The sequence below is a fragment of the Dendrobium catenatum genome, unplaced genomic scaffold (genome assembly GCF_001605985.2).
Source record: "Dendrobium catenatum unplaced genomic scaffold, ASM160598v2 fragScaff_scaffold_1631, whole genome shotgun sequence".
NCBI lineage: Eukaryota > Viridiplantae > Streptophyta > Magnoliopsida > Asparagales > Orchidaceae > Dendrobium > Dendrobium catenatum.
Genome location: NW_021320093.1, coordinates 318,764 through 340,807, shown reverse-complemented (window position 1 = coordinate 340,807; position 22,044 = coordinate 318,764). Strand labels below are relative to the sequence as shown.

General features: G+C 36.7%; 1 protein-coding gene across 5 annotated transcripts in view; it reads left to right on the top strand.

Moving 5' to 3' along the window:
• Positions 1–22,044, top strand: part of LOC110107672 — a 79,313-nt gene that overhangs the window by 56,215 nt on the left and 1,054 nt on the right. For 4 of the 5 annotated variants that reach the window (XM_020837990.2, XM_020837988.2, XM_020837989.2 and 1 more), the window contains 5 exons: positions 7,627–7,682; positions 18,764–18,853; positions 18,958–19,057; positions 19,542–19,646; positions 19,738–19,810. In XM_020837990.2, the coding sequence (XP_020693649.1) occupies positions 7,627–7,682; positions 18,764–18,853; positions 18,958–19,057; positions 19,542–19,646; positions 19,738–19,810 (424 nt within the window). The remainder of the gene's footprint in view (positions 1–7,626; positions 7,683–18,763; positions 18,854–18,957; positions 19,058–19,541; positions 19,647–19,737; positions 19,811–22,044) is intronic. The other variant, XM_020837991.2, reaches the window with a different exon arrangement.

Below are 22,044 nucleotides of genomic sequence, written 5' to 3'. Positions count from 1 at the left end.
AAATTTACTATTATTTATTGTTTTCAAAGTTTTAAGTTTAAAAAGGCTATTTATGTATAATGCTGAAAGATTAACTGCCTATATAATTGAAATTATTATTATAACTGAAAGTGAAAGAATAGATTAATATGAATGAAATTATGAATATGAATAAAAGAGAATGTTATATAGTACAAGTAAAGGTATGTAGTAAGAAAATATGCATACAAAGAAATGACATATGCATTGAATAACAAATGTTCAAAATAAATGTGAAAAGAAAGGAAAATGATATGTATGCAAACTACAGGAGTTCACCCTCTTATGGTACTGGCTGGGGATGCCGTACTCGTGCACGTAAAAAGGAAAAGGAAAATGTAATGAAAATGGAAAAGGAAAATAAATGTAAAATGTTGTACCTTTGGGTACTTTGAGAAGGTACTCCTGTGCAAATCAAATGGAAAAATGAAATATTAAAATTTTAAAATATCTTAAATTGTTTTAAAAGAAAATGTCTGAAAATGTATAAATTATTGAAAAGAATGAATTAATGTTAAGAAATTTTATGATGCCTATTAAAGAATAATTATAATGATTATTAAATAGTTACCCACTGAGTTTACTTAGTAAACTCAACCCACGAGTTCAACTGTTTCAGGTAAATTCCAAAGAAAAGAAATGGACGAAAGAGAAGAATTCGTCTACAGAAGACAACGTGCAAATGACAACAGGTAAATTTACATTTTGTGTTTTAGTGGCTATTTGTTAAGAGAGTCGCTACTTAGCATTTTGCATGCTTTATATTCTTACAACTTGTTATTTTGATGATTTCAAATATTATTGTATTGATTATTAATTTCTCCTAACACATTTTGAAAGAAGTGTTTTTGTCTCTTGTGTGTACTAACATTTTAAGGAAATCATACTCTAGATTGTTGAAGACTTCAAATAAAGATTTGATTATAATATTTTGTATTTTGGAGTGTATTTTGTTCATTTTTTGAGTCAGAGAAAGTGTGATTGTAATTGAGTAACTAAGCACACACACACTGGGGGAGAACTTTAAAAGATAATTTCTCATATTGATCGTACAGGACGAATCATGTTCATACGGGATGATCAGGTCAGTTATACCCCTAAGAGAGCAATGGAACGAACAAAAAGTGAAGAAAAATTTTCTAAGTCCTGATCGTTCAGACGAATTTACCCATTCGTCCCTGGACGATGTCCTCTAGATTCTCACTTTAAACTGTTCGTCCAGACGAACTGTCCCATTTGTCCCTGGACGATGTTGTGGGCTCCAAAAATTTGGCCCCGGCCTCCGCTCTCTACGCTTTTCTTTTATTCGGCGAGGGAGTTTTAATTGATAGGTTCCGGGGTAAATTTTGGAAGGCAGATGGGTTTGTAGATAAGACACTTCCTAGAGATTTCGCCCTCATTTTGCGAGGACTTTATGATCTGAGTTCTGGTTTCCTATAGGCGCAAGCCCCTATAGTTAATTACCTCTCCCGATCACGAGAGAGAACTTTCGATTAAGGCTAGTCATCAATCAGATACGTAGAGAATACGTGTTATCTGGCATATAGTAGCAGCTCCGGTTGAGATAAACATTTAACACGGCCATCATCGGGGTGTTTGGGGTCATTTCCATTTGATTGAACCTTGTCGACCCTATCAACTTAACGATAGGGGATCGGGTTTCTCGTAGGCTTTATGCCTTTGTTCATGAATTTTCTTTGTTGAAGGCCGAATATGAATGTACAAAATAAATATTCTGGTCAACTTCGTAACCGCATATTTATCTGATATCTCGAACCCTGTCTACTCCTATTTTTCTACTTAGGAGGATCGGGTTTTGTAGGCTTCATGTCTTTTGTTTAGTGAATTCTCTTAATCATAGGCCTTGAAGGCCTAATATGAATGTAATAAAACAAATTAACCAGCCGTCGCGACTGTATACTTGTTTATTGGTTCGAACCCTGTCGACTTCTATTGACCCGTATAGAAGGATCAGGTTCGAACTTGAATTCACTTATTGACCCGCACAACATCCCTAGTCGTTACGTGTGTACCAATAATATGCTCGCCGGGGCCCATGCGAGTGATTTTTATATTAATTTGACATACCCCTTTGTGTACCTATGTGTATACAAGCTACAGTGCACGTGCAGGGGTATTTTGAAAATATTTGTAGACGCTTTCTGTCCGCTTGCAATGATGTTGCAGATCCAGTGGCGTGACATTATATAGATTGTGGACGCCTTCTGTCTGCTTTCATAGATGTTGCAGATCCGGTGGTGTGTGTCTTGGTGTTGATTCCCCTTTCTCATTCATCGGGGGAGGGTCTTTTTGAACTTTGGAGTCAATGACTGCTGATTTGGGGAGAACTCCTTTTAGGATCTTCAGTGTAGCAGACCTGTTATTTCCGGTGTTTTTGGATACCAGAGCTGTTTTCTTCTTAAGTATAGAACTAAGAAGAGACTTTAGAACACCAGAAAATTTAGTTCTAATTTGTTCAAACATTTCCTCCCTTTTGTCAGAGGGTGTCCTTTTCGTACATAGAGTCGCCCTTGTACTCAACGCACTTGTAGATCTTGGTCACCGTCGTTGTAGGTAATATCCGTACTTGTGTCCACAGTGATTCATTGTACTTACAATACATTGTTGTTATCCACAAGTATCCATTTACAGGGGACCGTCGCATCCCCTACGACCTTCTAGAAGTGTTCGTAGGAGGGTCATTATTTTTGTATCACATCCACCTTTCACCAATCTCAGGTGGGTGTTTTGGTGTATTTATTTGTAGGGACGGGTCTTCCACCATCAATTGACACTTTTTCCCTCTTCAATCTACAGGCACTTGTTTATATTGGAGATTATATTAGCACATATGGCAGTCGTATATGAACTCTATAACTTGTTACTGTTGTTTGCCAGTATAGTTTATTTGACTTTGTTTGCCAGTATACTTTCACCAATCTCCGTACTTGTGCCCACAGTGGCTCGATGTGCTTACGATATGCCCACTGTTGTTATCCTCAAGTGGTTTGTGTTTGTTTGTAGGGATGGGTCATATTTAGTATGATTTTCCCTTCGGATTAATTAAAGATGTGAGGGTACCATGTCATGTACAATTATTCACGAACATCACCACATTTGATGTACCCCAATCCCTTCCAATGATGTGTGGGTTATCATTTTTCACATGCAATGACCTTTCCCTTTTTTGTTCATCATTGTTTATCCAATAGTGTAGACTTTGTCGCTAGGGACCTCGCATCTTTAGCAGCTTCGTGTAGTCATCAATTCAGAGACCCGAAATCATGACATATGAGTTGAATTCTTTAAAGTTCTTGTTGTTCAATCTTCTTGCACTTGTCTTATTTGGATTCAAGTTGAGTCTTTGATATTTTGCTCAAATCTTCTTACCACCTTGAGTTTAATTCCTTGTAGCATGAACTTAGTTGATTTCTTAGAAGTTCCAAGTGTAAATAATTGTTCAAGTTCAAATCCATCTAGATCTGAATTCATCAGGTTCAAATGTCCCCTACAGCCCAAATCTTGTATTTGCTTGAGTTCAAATTGTTCAAGCCATCAACGTCAACTTGGGTCCTGAGTGCGAGTTCAAGTTCCAAGAACAAGTTCAAATGCTTGTTCAAAGTCTTCTGGAATCTTTTGAGTTCAATTGTATATTCAATTTGGTTTGAATTTCAGTTTTGGCTTGATTTTATTTCATTTGGATTTTGACATTTAAAATCATTTAAATTTTTGTTCAGACTTTGGTCCACAAGTTCACTGTTCTTCATACAAGTTTGCTCATTTAGTTCAATTTATGTGTATTTTTGTTCGTGTACAGGTCTTCTATATTGTTGCCCAAGAAGGTCTTCAAATTGTTCAAGCTTTATGTACTTTAGTAAAAATTTTGGCAGCACCCCGGCATATCCCCCGTTTGGGAGAAAATGGGGAGCTGGGCCTTCCCACCACGCTACTAGAGCGTGTATGGTAGGTGTCCTAAGACACCGCGGCCGTAGTAATTTTCTTCCTACCACGCTACAAGAGCGTGTATTGGGCCTTCAGCAGTACCCGTACAACAATTTATATTTAATTAACATAATTAATTATGATTTTTTATTAATCATAATTAATTAATAGTAATTAAATTTAATTAATTATAACTAATTAATAATAATTAATTACAATTAAAATTAAAATTTATTACAATTAATTATAATTAATTAAATTAAAATTAATTATGATAACGATAATTAATTAAAATGATTATAATTAATAAAAAAATTAATTGTAATTAATGAAAATTAATTTTAATTAAAATAAAATTTATTATTAATCCATCGGCTCTACAGGATTACGGGATTTGGCCGGAGATTACAGCGGGAATTAAGTCGGATCTACGCTAAATCCAGCTAAACGATTTTTGTGTGCACGTTAAATCCCAACTATGGGTAAATCCTGGATTTAAGGACTTACAGTTTAAATCCCGAATTTTCTAAATCCCTCTGTTCGGTGGATTTATGGGATTTGGCCGGAGAAGCGCGCGAGCAGGGAGAAAGTTACCTTCACTTCTAGCGAGCTCCCTGTTGCTTTCCGATCAAAATGTAGTAACTTCCGATCCGACAGGCAGGGGACGGCGTCGGGAGGGGGAGAAGAAGCGCACGAAAGGTAGAAAGTTCCTTCACAGCGAGCGACTCCTGTTCTTGCCTCCGCTCAAAATGTCGTGACTTCCGATCTAAAGAGGAAGGGAATGTCGTGGAAGAGCGAAGTCTAACGGCGTCGGAGGGGCCGGAGAAGCGAGCCCGGCTTGTTGCTTTCGATCAAAGTAGGTAACTTCCGATCCTATAGGAAGTGGAGTCGGGAGAGGAAGAGCGATCGGGGATGAGCAAGAGAGAGGGAGCCAGCGCAAATGGGAGCTCGGTCTCATTTTAACATCGAGATCGATCGTGCGTGAAGAGACATCGATTTGCCAGCGACGTGGGAGGAAGTCGTGCGCGACGTGCGAACGCACGACGTGCGTCGTGGCCTCGACGGGGAGTAGGTAAGATTTGAAATTTCTCTTTTTTTTGTTTCATTTCAGCAGGTCAACAGATGTCATCTGGATTCTCACTTTGTACTGTTCGTCCAAACAAAATGTCCCATTCGTCCCTGGACGATGTCCTTTGGATTCTCACTTTGTACTGTTTGTCCAGACGAAATGTTCTATTCGTCCCAGGACGATGTCCTCTGAATCCATGACTTAATTAATCGTCAAGACGAATTGTTCCAATCGTCTCAGGACGATGTTCTCTGAACACATGACTTGAACTAATCGTCCAGACGAAGTTATACCTTCGTCCCAGGACGATGTCCTCTGTTCCTTAAACTTTTGGACTGTCCTGCAGGTATCTTCCAACGATCCAACGAAGTCTGGAAATAACTGTTCGTACCGGACGAACTATGTTCGTACGGGGCGATGATAGGGTATGAAGTCATTTCGTACCAATGCACATTGAGTTCGCACGCAACAATTTTTGCACTGTTTGTACGTACAAATTACGATCGTACGGGACAATCGAGTACGTACATAATTAAAAAATTATAGTTTTTGGATGGTTTTTCATGTCTTTCGTATAAAAGGTCCAATTAAAATTGTCTTGTAATCTTTTTTTCCATTGGTCTTCGTGCAAACTAAAGAAAGATTGAAGGAGAGAGTGTGAGAGAGTGTTTGAAGGAGATTTCTTACTGCTGTAGCGTGAAGTGTTCACTTGATACTCAAAGGTAAGGATCTTCATTTGTGAATTGTTATTACTTCACTCTTTTCTTTTGTCCTTCCAAATTTCTCGTGTGAAGATCTTGTCAAGGAGATCCGATTTTCTGCCGACACTCGAGGAGTGTGAACAGCGGGAATGTTCTTTGCCTAGACTTGGAGAAGTGTGAAAGAACGAAGGGTTCTCTGCCTACACTTGGAGAAGTGTGAAAGGGCGAAGGGTTCTCTGCCCACACTTGGAGAGTGTGAAAGGACGAAAGGTTCTCTACCTACACTTGGAGAGTGTGAACAGCGTGAGGTACTCTGCCTACACTTGGAGGGTGTAAAAGGACGACGGTTCTCTGCCGTACCGGGTAGTGGTGGAAGAGAGTTTTTGTGAATGCTTCTCCGCCTTGCTGTGGGGGCAAAAGGAGAGACACTAATTGGTAATAGTGCAATACTTGAAGTGGGAGACTTCAGGGAGTGGATGTAGGTCGTGTTTGACTGAACCACTATAAATCTTGTGTCTTTTTATTTTTCGCTGCTTATTTACTTTACTGTTTCTGTGTGATTTGTGGTTGAAAAATCTTTTTCAAAAACTTCATTAAAAAAGTTTGAATCGGTTTAAAATTTTAAGAGGGATTTTTTTTTTTTAAATTACCAATTCACCCCCTCTTGGTTAGCCGCTGTGATATAAACTTATGTCTAACAACCTAATTCATGATTAACAAGTCTCAACACTATTCAGTATAAATGAAGAAGTAATAAAATGTTTAATGAAATTTATTGTTTGACTTTTCATACCCGTCTCGTTAGATCGAGCATCTGGGCTGAGTCATGACAAATATTGAGCATAGCTTGGATTCAGGTACACATCTAGTAAGATTACTCTTTAAAGAAAAGTGAAGATTGTGCGGATGCTACTCGAAACGTTATTTTTTACAAAAGTAATACCCACCCAAAAAAGTAAATTGCTGAACCTGTACGTTTGCTTATGCCATGACTAACTCTGATTATTTGATGAAAGAGAAAAATGCTGCTTAGGATTTTGTTGTATTTTTCGCGATTTGGATGGTTGTATTACAAGTTGAGGTAGTTGTGTAAACAACTACATTTGAGTGCCACATCAAAAACTGCTCCAAGATGAAAATAAGTGACAATTTTACATCTGAGATGGGAGGGAGGGAGAGAGAAGTAGTGGGGGAAGATGGGGAAATGGATTATTCAAGTGCTGGAAGGTTTGGAAGCTGAGGAGCAGTAAGAATTAAAGTGCTTTGATCCCTTCGTAGCTCACTCGCTCTCTCTGTTCTTCCTTTTGTCTAGCTGGTGCATTTTGAATTTTACATATGAGCTGAAAGAGGCTCGCATTGCTTGGAGGGGCTGGATGATAGGGGAGCTGACGCAGTGGGAAGCGCTGGATGATTTTTTCGTGGAAATTTGTTGATGAACACGAATGTGCTAGAAGAAGTGAAGCATGCAAGCAAGGGAAATTGTCATGGCCTTAGATGTTTCAGTGACATTTAGATCCCACAAAATAGGAAATATAGCTGCTTTTTAATTTTGTTTAAAAATATCTATTAAAAAAAAAACACTTGATTTCTCTTAATAGCATTACATAACAATGAAATATCCGTGAATCAAGCAATAAACAGAATTACCTGAATGTTAGCTTCTAATATTATTTAGACTGCATTAGTGCCAGATAACATAAAACCAAATATCTCTTCTTATAAATTACATCAAAGAAAATATTGGACCAAATAGCCGTGTGGTCATTTGTTCATAAACATGACTTTATCGTGCCTTTAACTATATACCATCAGGTCTCAATCTTAAGAGTAATTTCTTTTTAAAATACAAAGTTGTTGCGAGACCCATTTACATGTGATTATTTATTTTCCTTTTAGGATCATTGTCATAGGAAAGGAGATGACATTTTGGCTGCTGTAAGAATCGTTGGGAGGTATGTTAAGGTTCCATCGCTCTTTGTTATGATTTAATAACAGATGATTTTGTATTATTTATGTTTTTCAATTGTTTCCTTAGTTCAGAACACATCTTTAATTTGCTTTAAGTTTAAAAATTTTACCCATAAATTTGTGGTTTTTTTATTATAATGTTGTCCAGGTTGAATATTTATAGTCAAATTGAATAGATTGCGTTCATCTTTTCGGAATTTACTGGAAGCATCTGAATTCATATTAAGATTCTGACTATTTTTGTGATTTTTTTTTTACAATTTTCTAGTTGAATTTTCATGCAATTGTAATGTTATAAGAAATGCTATGGTATTGAAATTCCTAATTTTGGTGCGGGGAATTTGGAGTGAAAAATAATAACAACATTCTTAAGATTTAAATATTTCTTAAATAACAGAAAGTGAGCGTATTTATAAAATAGAGATAATAGTTGTGCATATAAAATCTTATGGTGAATAATTTTGTAACCCATCGGTACTTTTAAGTTAATTACTGATGAACGTTTTTATAATTTTTCTTTCCTCTTTTCTGAAGAAATGCTTGTGGAATTTAATTTGAAAAACTGAACAAAGGAATAATCTGAGTTGCAGACACATCGCTTAGTCTTTATTTTTACTCTTCAACATTGTAACTGCCCTTAAAATTTGCATATATTTGGTTTTTTAGCCTGCTCTATTTTTCTCCAAGATCTTTTGTTCCAATCACAAGATTGGATTGCAGATGAGATACTACCTAGAGTTTTCATCTTCATTTTATAAGTATTTTAAGATTTAGCTTTAGGTTTCCCATAGGTGCTAGTTCTTATGATTAATTATCCTCCTAGCGATGATAGAGAAATTTAGATCATGGTTAGTTATTGCATGATTTCATCATCCTGGGTTATCATGGACTCTAGCTTGCTTAAAATGAGGAGATAGTCGGTTGAATTTGATTGAAGCATTCTTATTGGCAACTATCTGTAGTTTCGTCCAAAGAGATCTTGTGGATTTGGGATGGATGTTTATTTAAGGAGATAAATTTATGTTTAATATTTTCTAATTAAGTTTCTCATGAAAGGATTTAAAGGCTTAATGTAAATATAAAATAAAAGATATTTGTCAACTTTGCAATTTTATGCTCATTCATGGATGTTCTTAATTCAAATGAGAATAGGATTTGAAAATTTTCTTTTATCACAATCCGCCCCTCTTTTGCCCAACCCCTCTCCCTCTTCCTTTCACGGCCGGACCCCATCACCTCCCTCCAAACCGCCGCTCCCACTCCTTCCCATCACTCAATCTTCATTGCTCCCCACTTAAGGCAAGCATGAATGGCCGATTCAGAGATTGATCCCGGATTCGTAGAAGATTCCACAGACGGACCGACTTCGTTCAATCCATTTCCCTCGATTTCAATTCGGACTTTGACAACTCGGTGTAAGAATACGTAGACCGTATTTTATATCAAGTGATCGCACACACTTAAAATGAAACCCCCATCTCCTCCCTATATGGCTGACCCCTTATTAAGCATTTATTCTCTCCAATTTAAATTCCAATCATCATTAATTCCCACTAATACCCCATCAATCCGCCGACCCCTTATTGCTTATTTTGGATAATTTTGAAATTCAAATTTAACCCCTCTCCCTCCCTTAGTGAAATTTGAATTTAATTTTACCTCTCTCCACCTTACTAACCCAACCAATCCGTCCCTCTTGCCCAACCCCTCTCCCTCTTCCTCTCACAGCCGGACTCCATCACCTCCCTCCAAACTGTCGCTCCCACTCATTCCCATTACTCAATCTTCATTGCTCCCCAATCAAGGCAAGCATGAATGGTCGTTTGGAGATTGATCCCGGATTCGTAGAAGATTCCACGGACGGACCGACTTCCTTCAATCCACTTCCCTCGATTTCAATCCGAACTTTGACAACTCGGTGGAAGAATACGTGGACCGCATTTTATATCAAGTGATCCTTTCAATTGAATAGCACATCCTTCCGGGCCGCTGGTACGTTATCAATCATCCACCTACACCTCCTACTTTGGCTACCATTTCAATGATTACTACCTGAGGCTTCTACTTTCCATTGGTGGCATCACTAAGTGTGTTGATCTTGTTTCTCCGTCAAACCCTACCAACTTGAGTGAGAGTTACTATTTGAGCTCAAGGTGAACACATCACTTTGTTAACCCGTGGATTATGTTGAACTAGTCATTTCATTACTTTATATTTGTTGTTATTTTAAAGGATGCCCTAACTTTAGTTTGTGATTGATTGCTTATGCGTAGCTTATTCATAAGAACTTCTTTGAGCTTATTTGCGTGAAGTATTAAGATTTAATTTATCATTGCTCAACAATTTATTTATTAATACTCGCAAATAATTCCTGGTTTCACATCAATTTGTGAACCCCTCCCTCCTGTTGAGATAAACATTAGACACGGCCATCATCGGAAGTATATGGGATCATTTACTGACTAAACCTTGTCGACTCTGTCCGGCTGTCGACAGAGGATCGGGTTCGTCATAGGCTGTGTTTTTATTAGTAAATTCTTATTGTTATAGGCCTTGAAGGCTTAATATGAATGTATTAAGACAAATATACCTATCGCCACCACCGTATATTTGTTTGATTGTTTGAACCCTGTCGACTCCTATTGATCCACATAGAAGGATCGGGTTCAAACTTGAATTCACTTATTTACTCACACAGCATCCCTAGACGTTACATGTGTACTTATAACATGCTCGTCGAGGCCCATACGGGGTTTATGATTGCACTTGCCCCTTGTGTACCTATGTGTATACAAACTACGGTGCATGTACGGGGGCATTTTGGACATTTGACAAGTCTTTTATGACAACTCATAGAAATTTGTGTTTGTTGTAGTACTTCAATATTCGTTCGTAGGAGGTATGTCGGATGCACGACAATTGTTCATCAAGAAACTTGCAAGCCTCAATAATCTTATCCAACTCAATATTCAGAACCTGGTTGAACTAAGATTCACTCACTCCATAATGATTTGATCTGGCTTTCTCTTCCCAGAACTCGTATAGGAATTAGTGGGCAACTCCTTGATTATTCCATCATCATCATCTTCTGTTGTTGGCTTAAATAAAAAAATATCAATCGTCTCAACCTTGGATGATTGTACTCTTGTTGATGTCTTGCGCATTGAAATCAACAACAACTGCCTAGAGTTGACCTTTTAGTGATTGAAGGCACCTCGCGTCGTATAGAAGTATATGAGATATTCATTCCTAAAATGATTGTTGCAGCCCTTGAGATGATTGGAATGATAGATGTATTTTCTATTTGTAGTTGTGAGTTTGGGCTACCAAACTTTGCATTAATCTTTAACAATACATTTGTCAAACATGGGTCATTAACTTCGATGAGCGCACTGTAGTGTGTTATTATTCACTTGAACGCCTCTAAATGTGTCACATCATCATATTATTGCATTTCAGATCCTTTTGGTTGATAGGAATCAATGCTTTTGACAGATATCAATTGGTCACGAATTATGAGACGGATTGGCATCTACTGTATATTGTCCATCGTCTCCTGTGATTGGGCTTCTGTGTGAGTGAGTGCTCTCATCTATCTGCTTGTAAATGCCTTATATCCGTCATATCTGCAACACATCTCTTTTCTTCAATTGCATACATTTCAGTATGCTCTTCTGAATCCACATTCATTGTATATTCGCTATCATCACTTGCACAGGTTTAATGTACTTGAAGGAAGCAAGGTGGCATTGAATTAATGCACCATCCCCCTTATTAATTACTGTTGACGGTAATTCAATTCTACCTCGTGGCGGTTTCTCCCTTTTGTCTATGGGTATGACGATCCTTTTATGCCTCTACTAGTTATAACTTCTTGTTGCTACCTTCAAATGGTTCCTTTTGATTGGCATGCTTTCCATAAGTTAACTATGACATTCGTCAAAGGCTTCACTTGATGACTTTTAGGTGGGTTGCCATATCCTCCAACATATTCTTGTTGTTTGCGAATCAACCTTATTTGCCAACCCCTTGTCCTCAAACGCGACTTGCAAGAAGTGTGATAAACTTGTGTTATTAGTCTTCATTTGCAATCATAGCCTGTGAGCGAATGATGCTAAGGATCACAAGCCCTTTATTATCTTCGAAAGTAAGTTGTGGTTCACAAAGAATTTATTTATGGATGGTAATTTCACTACATATTTTGTGTCAATTATTTGACAGTGTTCAACACAAGTGTCCCTTTCATCATATGTTTCTCACATCCCATTGATGAATGTGCTATCCATCCAATTATCTTCAATCACTATATTGCTTGTATTCATGACATACCCCATTTTTAGTTGATTGTTACTTAGGGGTGAGTTATGCTTAATGTTACAAGTAAATCATCATGATCTGAAAGCCTCATATCATGGCTTTGTGATCGAGCCAAATCTCCCATATCTCTTGTTCTTGCAAACAAAGTATACTTGCAAATTCTGTCTTGAAAGATGATTCAATGTGTAGGATAAGATTGATATCTTCATTCATTTGCATTCCAATTATAAGATTATTATTACGACTTAATTGTTATCGTTCCAAAAAAATTTCATGCAAAAGTTTGTAACTAACTCATACATGAGTCCCTTTTTAATTTACTTGTCTTTGATTGAATCATTTTTTTGATTCATGAGTTTCATTTTGGGCTTTAATTAAAGTTTAAGTCCAATGTCATTTGTTTAATATTCACTTGAGCTCAACACATGTCCCCTGCTATCCTTTAGAGTTCAAGTCATTGTCTTCTTCAGACAAAATTTTGACAGCCTCCCGACGTCTTCCTCGTTTAGGGGAAATTTCAGGAGTTTGGGCCTCCCGCCATGCTAGAGAAAAGCGTGCACGGATAGTGTTGAATCACACCGAGGCAAAAAAAAAATCTTCAATCCCACCACGCCAGAAAAAGACGTGCATGGGTCTTCGGGCACCGGTTTTGAAAGCACAATTATTTATTCGTCCCTTCCACACTAGAAAAAAGCATGCACATGGCATGCCTGCCTCGTTGTAAGCGCTGCACTGAGTTCCCTCCTACCACGCTAGCGAAAAGCGTGCATAACGAGTCCCTCGGCACGTCGCAAACACCGAAAACAGGACTTTAGGAGATTACCCGTCTCATTGCAAGTATCGCAACGAATTCCCTCCTACCACGCTAGAGAAAAATGTGCATAGGTCGTTGTTCGTTGCGTTACAAGTGTCGAAATGCATTTTGCCAAGTTTGCAAAATTCTTTCCTTTTTTTTATTTGAAAATCTCTCATTTTTTTTAACATATCTTTACATATAAATGCATATATGCATACATACATGCATACACATATACACACATGCATGCATATGTTAGTTATAACAATCACATGAATGATGAGCCTATAGGTGGTAATAATCAAAGAAGCATATGAAGCTTGATAATGCTAATATTTTAAATGATATCAATGAGCACTGCAAATGAAAGCCACCGAATAGGATTAGCATGAGGAAAAAGTCTTCTGCTTGCATGTATGCCCTTCTTTTGGTGTATAATGTTTCGAGATTAAAGTATACAAAAGTTCTTCTGATGCAGGACTAAATATGAAATACAGTTAATTCATATGAAATTGGCACAAATCTTGATTAGAATAATCAAGAACAAAACTAGCAGTTCAAAACAACGAATCAAAACAAATAAGGGGTCACACCCGCTTAGGCTAAATTACATATCCAGAGAGTGGGAAAAGCTTTCAAAATAAGTTAGAAAATAACATGATCCCATAATAGTAGTTTCAGATACAATCTCTAATCTAACAATGAAACTAGTTAGCAAAGAGGCGCGCTCAAAATTCTACGTTTACTAAGCTTAGCAGTAGCAGGAAGAGTCATCCTTTGTTACTTCAATCAAGCACAAGATGGGATTAAACTAGAGAAATATAATAAAAAGGGGAAAAGAGAACCTTTCGTCAAGGAGTGGTGGAGATCCTCCACTCGATGCCTTCGAAGTGCTCGTCAATGGCTTCGACCAAGTAAATCAAAGTGCGCTCCAGATAATCCTCGACCGTGTGATCAACTCTTGGATTGACATCGAAGTAGTTGGATTGAAGAATATCCACGAATCCATGTTCGTCGTAGGTGATGTCGTAGTCAACTTCAGGATCGACCATTCATGGGAGATTGGAAGCAAATCTCCTTTCGTCTTGGTAGGGTTCTTGAGGATGAGCAAAGAGAAAGAAGTTTCTCTTGCTAATGAGAGGGAGGAGAACCAAGACAAAATTCTGAAATTAATTTCAGATTTTGTAAAGGTGGAGAGCTAATGAGAAAAAGAGTGGAGATTTGGGGAAGAGAGAGGGAAGGGAAAGAGCAAGGGGCCGGCGGCTTGTAGAGGAGGTGGGATCTTAATTTGTATCCAATTTGCATGATTTGATTTTGGAAAGAGTTGAGTAATTGTGGGACCTTTGGAAATTTCGGCTAAATAAGATATTTGGAAATTTGAATTTATCCCAAAGGAGGAATTTGGGTTTAGGAAATATTTCCTATCTCAAACCTAAGGGGGAGGCCAGCGGCATTGATGGGGAAAGAGGAATTCAATCAAGTGTTAATGCTTACTTAATTTAAGTTCTAGAATTAGGAAATTATTTAATTCAATCCCCTTTGGATTTTAAATTCAAATTGGTTTAATTTGGAAACTTTCCAAAAATAACATTGGTAATTTAGGAAAGATCTTTAAGTTCAAATTCTCTGAATTTGAATTCAAAAATCTGTCCCAAATTGTACCAACCCAAATTAGGCAAGATAACACAATGGGAGAGGGAAGAGGGGAAGGTGGCCGACAGTTATGTGATGGTGGCTGGCGTCATGGGGGTTCGGGTGAGGGGTTGGCCGTAGGATTGTGATGGAAAAGATGAGCTCGGGTGAGGTGCAGGGTTTGCCGGCGATGGGGGTGAGTGGAAGGGAAAGAAAAGGGGGAGGAGAACCAAGAGCCATCGGTGGTGACTGTTGGGTACTACGGGTGGGCTATCCTAGGCTCCACCAAGCTCTCTAACTCTCTCACTCAAGCTCTCACAAAAAGCTTCAAGAACACAAGTGCAGAAAAATTTCTTAATCATTCATTACCTCAAAACATAAGACATGAGGCTATAAATAGCCAAGTACAAAGACTCAAGAAAAAAAAAAAGACAATCTTGCCCTTCGGGCTTATATACGACACTCCCTACTAAAAGTGTACAACTGGAAAAATAAATAAAACAAATACATGACACAAGAAAATAGAAAAGTACATGAATAGGAAAATAACATAAATAACTAAGAAATATAAGGACTCGATCGTGGCCGTAGATCGATGGCCACGCCTCTGATAAACCTTCCATGAGCTGATGTCCCCATCATTCTCCCGGGGTGGGAGAAAACTCGACTCCGTCGAGTATCTCTAGTGCTCTCGTAAATCTCTAGTGCATCTGGGTCAATCTACTACAACTCCTCGCGATCTAGCCACGTATCCTCTGACTCGGGTTTTCCTTTCCACCTGATTAAATACCTCCTTCGCTCACCTTCTCTTGTGGATATGATCTCATCACTCAGAATTGCCTCCACCTGCTCTGCCATGGGTAATTTAGGAATATTTGGTAGTGGAGATAGGTTTGGGATCTCACAGGGTGGGTTCACAAAAGACTGTTTTATCAGTAGATTTGATGGGTTAAAATCAAGACCTTCATATGCCACTAAGTCTTCTATGTTAAAATAGGGATTTATATTGAAATCTGCAGGTAGATCTACTACATAGGCATTATCATTAATTTTCTTAAGTATTTTGAAAGGTCCCGCACTCTTGGCATGCAACTTCTTAACTGTTCCTGGCAGGAACCATTCCGGACGAATCCGCACCATCACGGAGTCACCAACCTCAAAAGTTTTAAAGCGTCGTTTCAAATCTGCATGTAGTTTATATTCATTATTATTCCTTTCAATTTGTTGTGCAATTTCCTTATGAAGCTCATGCAAATATAATGCAAATGATGATGCAGACTCAGAAATTCTAAACCTAGAACACATGGGTATCAGATCTAACGGTTGTCTAGGTTTGAACCCGCATACAATTTCAGAAGGACTTAAACTCGTGGTCCAGTTAATAGAATTATTATAAGCAAACTCAGCAGTAGGCAAAATAGAATCCCAATCTCTAATGTGCTTGCCAACCAAAGACCGCAACAAATTACCCAAACTCCTATTAACTACCTCGGTCTGACCATCAGCCTGTGGGTGAAAGGCAGCGGAAAATTGCAGTTTGGTGTCCATTTTCATCCACAGGATTTTCCAAAAATATCTAGTGAATTTCACATCCCTATCCGATACAATGGTTTTGGGTAAACCATATAAACAGACGACCTCATTGAAGTATAACTTCGTAATGTGAGAGGCATTAGATGTTTTGAAGCACGGAATGAAGTGTGCCATTTTGGAAAACCGATCAACTACAACATAAATGGCATCGTGCCTACGGAGTGTCTTGGGCAGGCCTAAGATAAAGTCCATACTAACATCCTTCTAAGGACAATTGGGGATAGGTAGGGGAGTGTAAAGACCCGTGTTCTGCTTACGTTGCTTGACCAGTTGGTAGGTGTGACACTGACTGACCAGCCGACATCTCTCTTCAGGCTGGGCCAAAAGAAGCGATACTCCACAGATTCGATAGTATTGTCCCGTCTGAAGTGCCCAGCGAGGCCCCCGCCGTGGAGTTCCCAGACCAGAAATTCCCTAAGGGGGGTGCTCGGAATACAATGCCTCTGGCCTTTGAAGAGATATCCATCCTCCAATAGGAAATCATTCACAAGGCGCATGCTGCCTGTAGACAAGAGAGTGCAGGTCTCGTTGAAGTCGGGGCATTCCAAATAATCCCTCTTTATTTGGTTAAATCCCATGACTTCTGCTCTCATCTCAGTAGTAGTCATCATACAACGACTGAGAGCATCCGCAGCCTTATTTTCAACTCCCACCTTATGTCTAAGGGTGTATGTATACTCCTGAAGAAACTCAACCCACTGATCATGGCGTGCATTCAACTTCTTTTGGGAGTTGATATAACACAGAGCTTCGTGATCCGAGAAAATGACGAACTCTTGCAGGAGCAAGTAGTGTCGCCAATAACGAAGAGATTGGATCGCGGCGTAGAACTCTTTGTCATAAGTGGAATAATGCTGCTGGATATCATTAAGCTTTTCACTGAAGTAAGCAAATGGGTGACCTTCCTGGTAGAGGACTCCTTCAATTCCGACCCTCGAAGCATCGTAAGTCACTTCGAAGACTTTGGAGAAATCAGGAAGTCTCAAGCTTCCACTATCTTTTGTTTGATCTCATCAAAAGCTCTGGTGGCGATTGGGGTTCAGTTGAAATCACCCTTCTTCAGGAAATCAGTGATAGGAGATACAATAGTGTTGAAGTTCCGAATGAAATATGATAAAATATTTTATTTTATTTTAAAATTAATTTTATATTTTCAAAAATGTATTTAAATTATTTTCTTATTTTAAAATTAAATTTTAGTTTATGTGATTTAATGTAAGTTAATTAGTTTGCATTATTTAATTATTTAATTGACTAGTTAATATTAAATTAAGTGTTATATTATTTTAATTTTTTTAGGATTAAAAAATGAGAGGATCTCTTGACTCAATTTTTTATATTTATTTTAAATAGTATTTTTAATTATATTATTTTAAAAACCTATACCCTTATATATGTGTTTGGAAATATATAGATATTTTAAAATCTAATTTAAAATTATATATATTTAAGCTTTAAAATTGAGAGATCTCATGGGATTTCAAACATAGGTTAAGATACTTCATGAATAGAATCAATGGGGGATGGTTCGTGAACAACTATATTTTGTTCACTAATCTAGTCTTTAATTTAATTACATGCTTCTTTTTTTTAGTACTTGCATGTATAGGATACACACACCACTTAGTTTAAAATCTCTTAGACTTAAGGACTTGATTGTGCTATGTTTGTGTGTTTTCATATGTGTGATGTTCAAGGGTTATAATCATCAATTTAATCCCCTACAAGTTCGTGACACCGCTAAGGACAATAATTAAAGATTTATATAGAGAATATAGAAAATTATAATAATTAGGGTGCATATCCCCTTGAATTGAAACTTTGAACAAATAAACATAGTGACATCAAACTTTCATAGAAATTATCCCATTGATTTTAGAAGTCACTAGGCCTCTTAATTAATTTACTTAGGTTTAAGCCCTTAATTAACCTTCTATACTTCTAAAAATTTTAATAAATTGAGATTAACTCCAAAAAATACATACAATACCTCCAACTGACCATAATTTAATCCTTAATTAGTGAAAATGAAACCACTTGAATTTGACATCAAATTCAACCATAATTTAATTTAAATAAAAAATTAATATTTAAACAATTTAATTAATTAAAAATAATTAAAATTCCCAAAAATTCTCAAACATTTGTTGATCACTCCATAGATCATTTTTTATCTTTGGTGGTGATTTCAAGGAGTTTGGGACTTATTTGGGTTCAAATCATTAAAAGGACCATTAAATGAAATAAATAAAAAAATTAATAAATATCAAATTTTATAAACTCATAACTAATTCTAGAAAATTTCAAATCAATCAAACTCATCATATGCATCGTTTGCATGATTTCTTTCATAGAAAATCATTTAATTATAAGCTTTTTGTTCATGTAATTAAGAGTTATGTGGAGTTTAGTCCAGTATATAAAGAAATAGTGCATTTAAATTAAAAAAGATTCAAATTCAGTTTCTATGTTTAAAAAGATTTCTATGTTTTTTTTTTTAATTTTAAAATATTCAGCATCTAAGTTGGCAATCTACGGATACATGCATATAAAACTCAAGCCCCAAGGAATATCCATACTGTTGTACTAGTACTTTATTCACTTACTATATCTATGGTGTTGGCCATCTTTTCTCATTAAAGGAAGCATTAATTTTAGCTCTAACAGATTCTTTGGTAAATCTCGTCTTCTTTTGTCCTTTTAATTAATTGATCACGTTTATGACAGTTATCTTGCAGAGGTTCCCTTTGCATGCAAGGAGAAGACACGAGACCTTCTGCAATACATCCTTTCTGTTGAAGGTGAAGATGAATCAAGGTTCCCGATGAGCACTTTCAAATGAATTTTGATCAGCTATATCTAATATATAACTATTCATTTACTCTAGATTATAACTTTGTTGACTTTATTGTCAATGGCAGTCCTTTCTACTCTATATGCTTCCTCCTTCCAATGCTGTGCCAAACAACTATGGAGATTGATGGATGCAAAGAGCTGGCTTCATTTGGAGGGCACAAATCGGTGGGGTTTGTTTACATTATAAATTGCTGTAAATGATTGATTTTCCATTTTTCTGTCTTCTTAGAGCAATTTAGGTTGACTTGGGACTTTAACTGTTTTAATATACTTCTACGAGGAAGATCACATCTCATGCAGAATGCAAACATAATGAAAAGAGTCATTTTTTCTATTGTGAAATCAGTCTCGCAGACATAATTTTAACATTTGATATAATTGTTATAGTTTTATTTGCAAATGCTGTTAATTTTAATAGGTTGAAGAAATGAACTCTCTTTTATGCATGGTCCTCCGGCAATTACACTCTGACAAGATTCTAAAAAAATAAAGTGAATTGAGTATTGAGATTCTAATAGAATGCAGCGCTTCAAAAGCATAGCAGTTTCAATTTCTGGTTTAATAAAAATAATCCCTCGCATGAATGTCAAGTTTTTTATCATATAAGGTTTCCAAGGCATAATTTGTTTCCTTGCCATTGTTCTGACAGGTTGTGGACTGCCTAGTAAAGTTGCTTGAAAAAAACGGAGCTTCTTTTGAGAATACTGGAACCATATACTTGGCATGCGATACAATCTTGAACCTTCTATTAAGTGTAACTTCAATATCTATTTAGCTATTATTGTTGCATGTGAAATCTTGTATTACTCAGATTTGACAACTTATAAGTTTGAATTTTGATTCAGAGTAAGGAACTTGGAAGTCAGATAGAGGGGTCTCAATTTCTCTTACTTTTGCGAGAACTATGTTACTGGGCAGGTATGATTTACCTGCTCTTTAGATCGTTGAATTTGCCTTTGCTGTATGTGCATGATAAAGATATGGGCTTTATGAAGAATTCCATTCTGTCATGCTTGCTCGCTATTCATTATTCACAGAACTACTTTGTTCTATACTCTGTAGAATAATGTCATTTTGCATCAACTTGGGTTCTTACTCTTTATTGCGTAACCATCATGTACTGAGTCAAGTTATACAATAGTTGTCGATAGGGGGAAATTTAATTGTTTTAAGTTATTGCTAGGGCCAATGACCCGATTAGAAAAGTAGATATATTATATTTGACTTATGTTAAGAATGGTTGAGGTAGACCTAAAAAGACTTGCGTAGTAAATATTAGAAATGACATTTCTTTATTAGGTTTAAATGAGAATTTGACTCTTAACACAATGGAGAAAATGGATTCATGTAGCTGACCCCAAATAGTGGCATAAATGCTTGTTGTTGTTGTTGTTGTTGTAAGTTATTGCTAGGGCATTCATTCTTGTGAGCTTGTCCCAATGGGAAGGGCGTCCTCCTAGAGTCACAGTTCAGCTTGTGTTACGTTAGAAAATTTTGTTTTTCAACTAATACTTGTAAGTGCCAATGTATTTTGGAGAGTTTGATATCCATATCACAAAGCATCAAAGACAATACCATCATACCATTTGGTTGTTTTTGTTGAGTAAGGCCAAGTTTTCGAATGCACCTAGTGCCATTGGTTGAGCTGTCTCGCTTCGAAGCATTATCCTCAACTTTGAAATCATGTGAACAAACCAATATACTTTTAAGTACTACCTAATATGAGAAAGATCTTCGTTTATTTTTATACGTGAGAAGACGTTTAAGGACAACATTTTACAATCAGGTCAATAATTTTTTACTGGACAAAATAGGTTCCTTGTCAAACCATATTGCAATTAAAATTCGGTCAAGAGTTGCGATTTTGGCATAGTTTCTTGAGCAATGCAACTAGAAATCACCAAGTCAATTTGCACTCATTTTCTGAGGAAAAATCTTTCTTTGAATAGGAAAATTATTATTGATTTTTAAAAATTTCAATATGAGACCAGTGTTTACATGGTAGACAATTATTTTTTTAAACTAAAAGTGGTTCATTTTGTACATGCACACAGATATAATAACTTGCAGGTATTAAAACAGTTCATCCTCAAGGAGCCCGATTGGGAAGAGTGCTTGACTAAAACTTGTTTTGCCCTGAAGGGCATTCATCAGATCAAAGTCAGCAACCAGTAGGCTTTTACCCCAATGACATTTTTATTACTAGTGCTTTCCTTAGCAAGCCTTCACCCAAAGAGGCACTCGCCTTAAGAGGATTCGGTTCTCTCGATAGTTTTTCCTAGCTTAGGCCATCCGTTTTCCACAGATGACCCCAATCCAAGCCAAAAGAGGCACACATACTTATGAAGCCAATTATCATGGCTCCATGAACTATATTTGTCCCCAACTCATAGCAATACTTGCCTATAAGACTCGCTACTTTCCCCGAGAGACTCGCCATTCATTAAGGGGACATGCTTTCGCTGACTCACTCATGGCACTCTCCCATGAGGACTCTCTCAGGATACTCTTGAGGTATGGGATGTCCTAAGACACATCAAAGGCAAATGACTGTGTGTATCTTCCAGCTTAGGCTATATATCTGTCAGTTTGTACTTCCCAAATTATATATTATTTCTCTATTTTTTTGTGTAGCCTTTCCTTTAACCCTATACACCTTATGAATAATGCGTTAAGTGGCATTTTTGGAGTTCGTGCCATTTTCACTGCTTGTTCTCTCATCTGTCCTCCATGTACTCTTCATATTTATAGGTTCACTTGCCGTGTTCTTTTGCTCTAGCTAGCCCAATTTGTTAGTAAGGTTAAGTGTCAAGTATGAAAAAAATTATATATATATATATATATATACACACCAACACATTTAAAATGAGCATATAAACCTAAAATTTGCTATAATAATAATAAAAATAATAATAATAATAATAATAATAATAAGCTGGACGTGTTTTTTTTCAAATGCTCAGAAAATAAGAAATATATCTTAAACTCAATTGAAGTACCCGCATGATATTATAGCTTGAAGTAAAAAAAAAAGAAGTGATTTTTGTATTAAAAAAAAATAATGCCTAAAAATTATAGAATATTATAGCAAAATAATAAAAATAAAATTAGTTTTAAGTTACAATTAAATTATTTAAGTAATTTATTTTAAA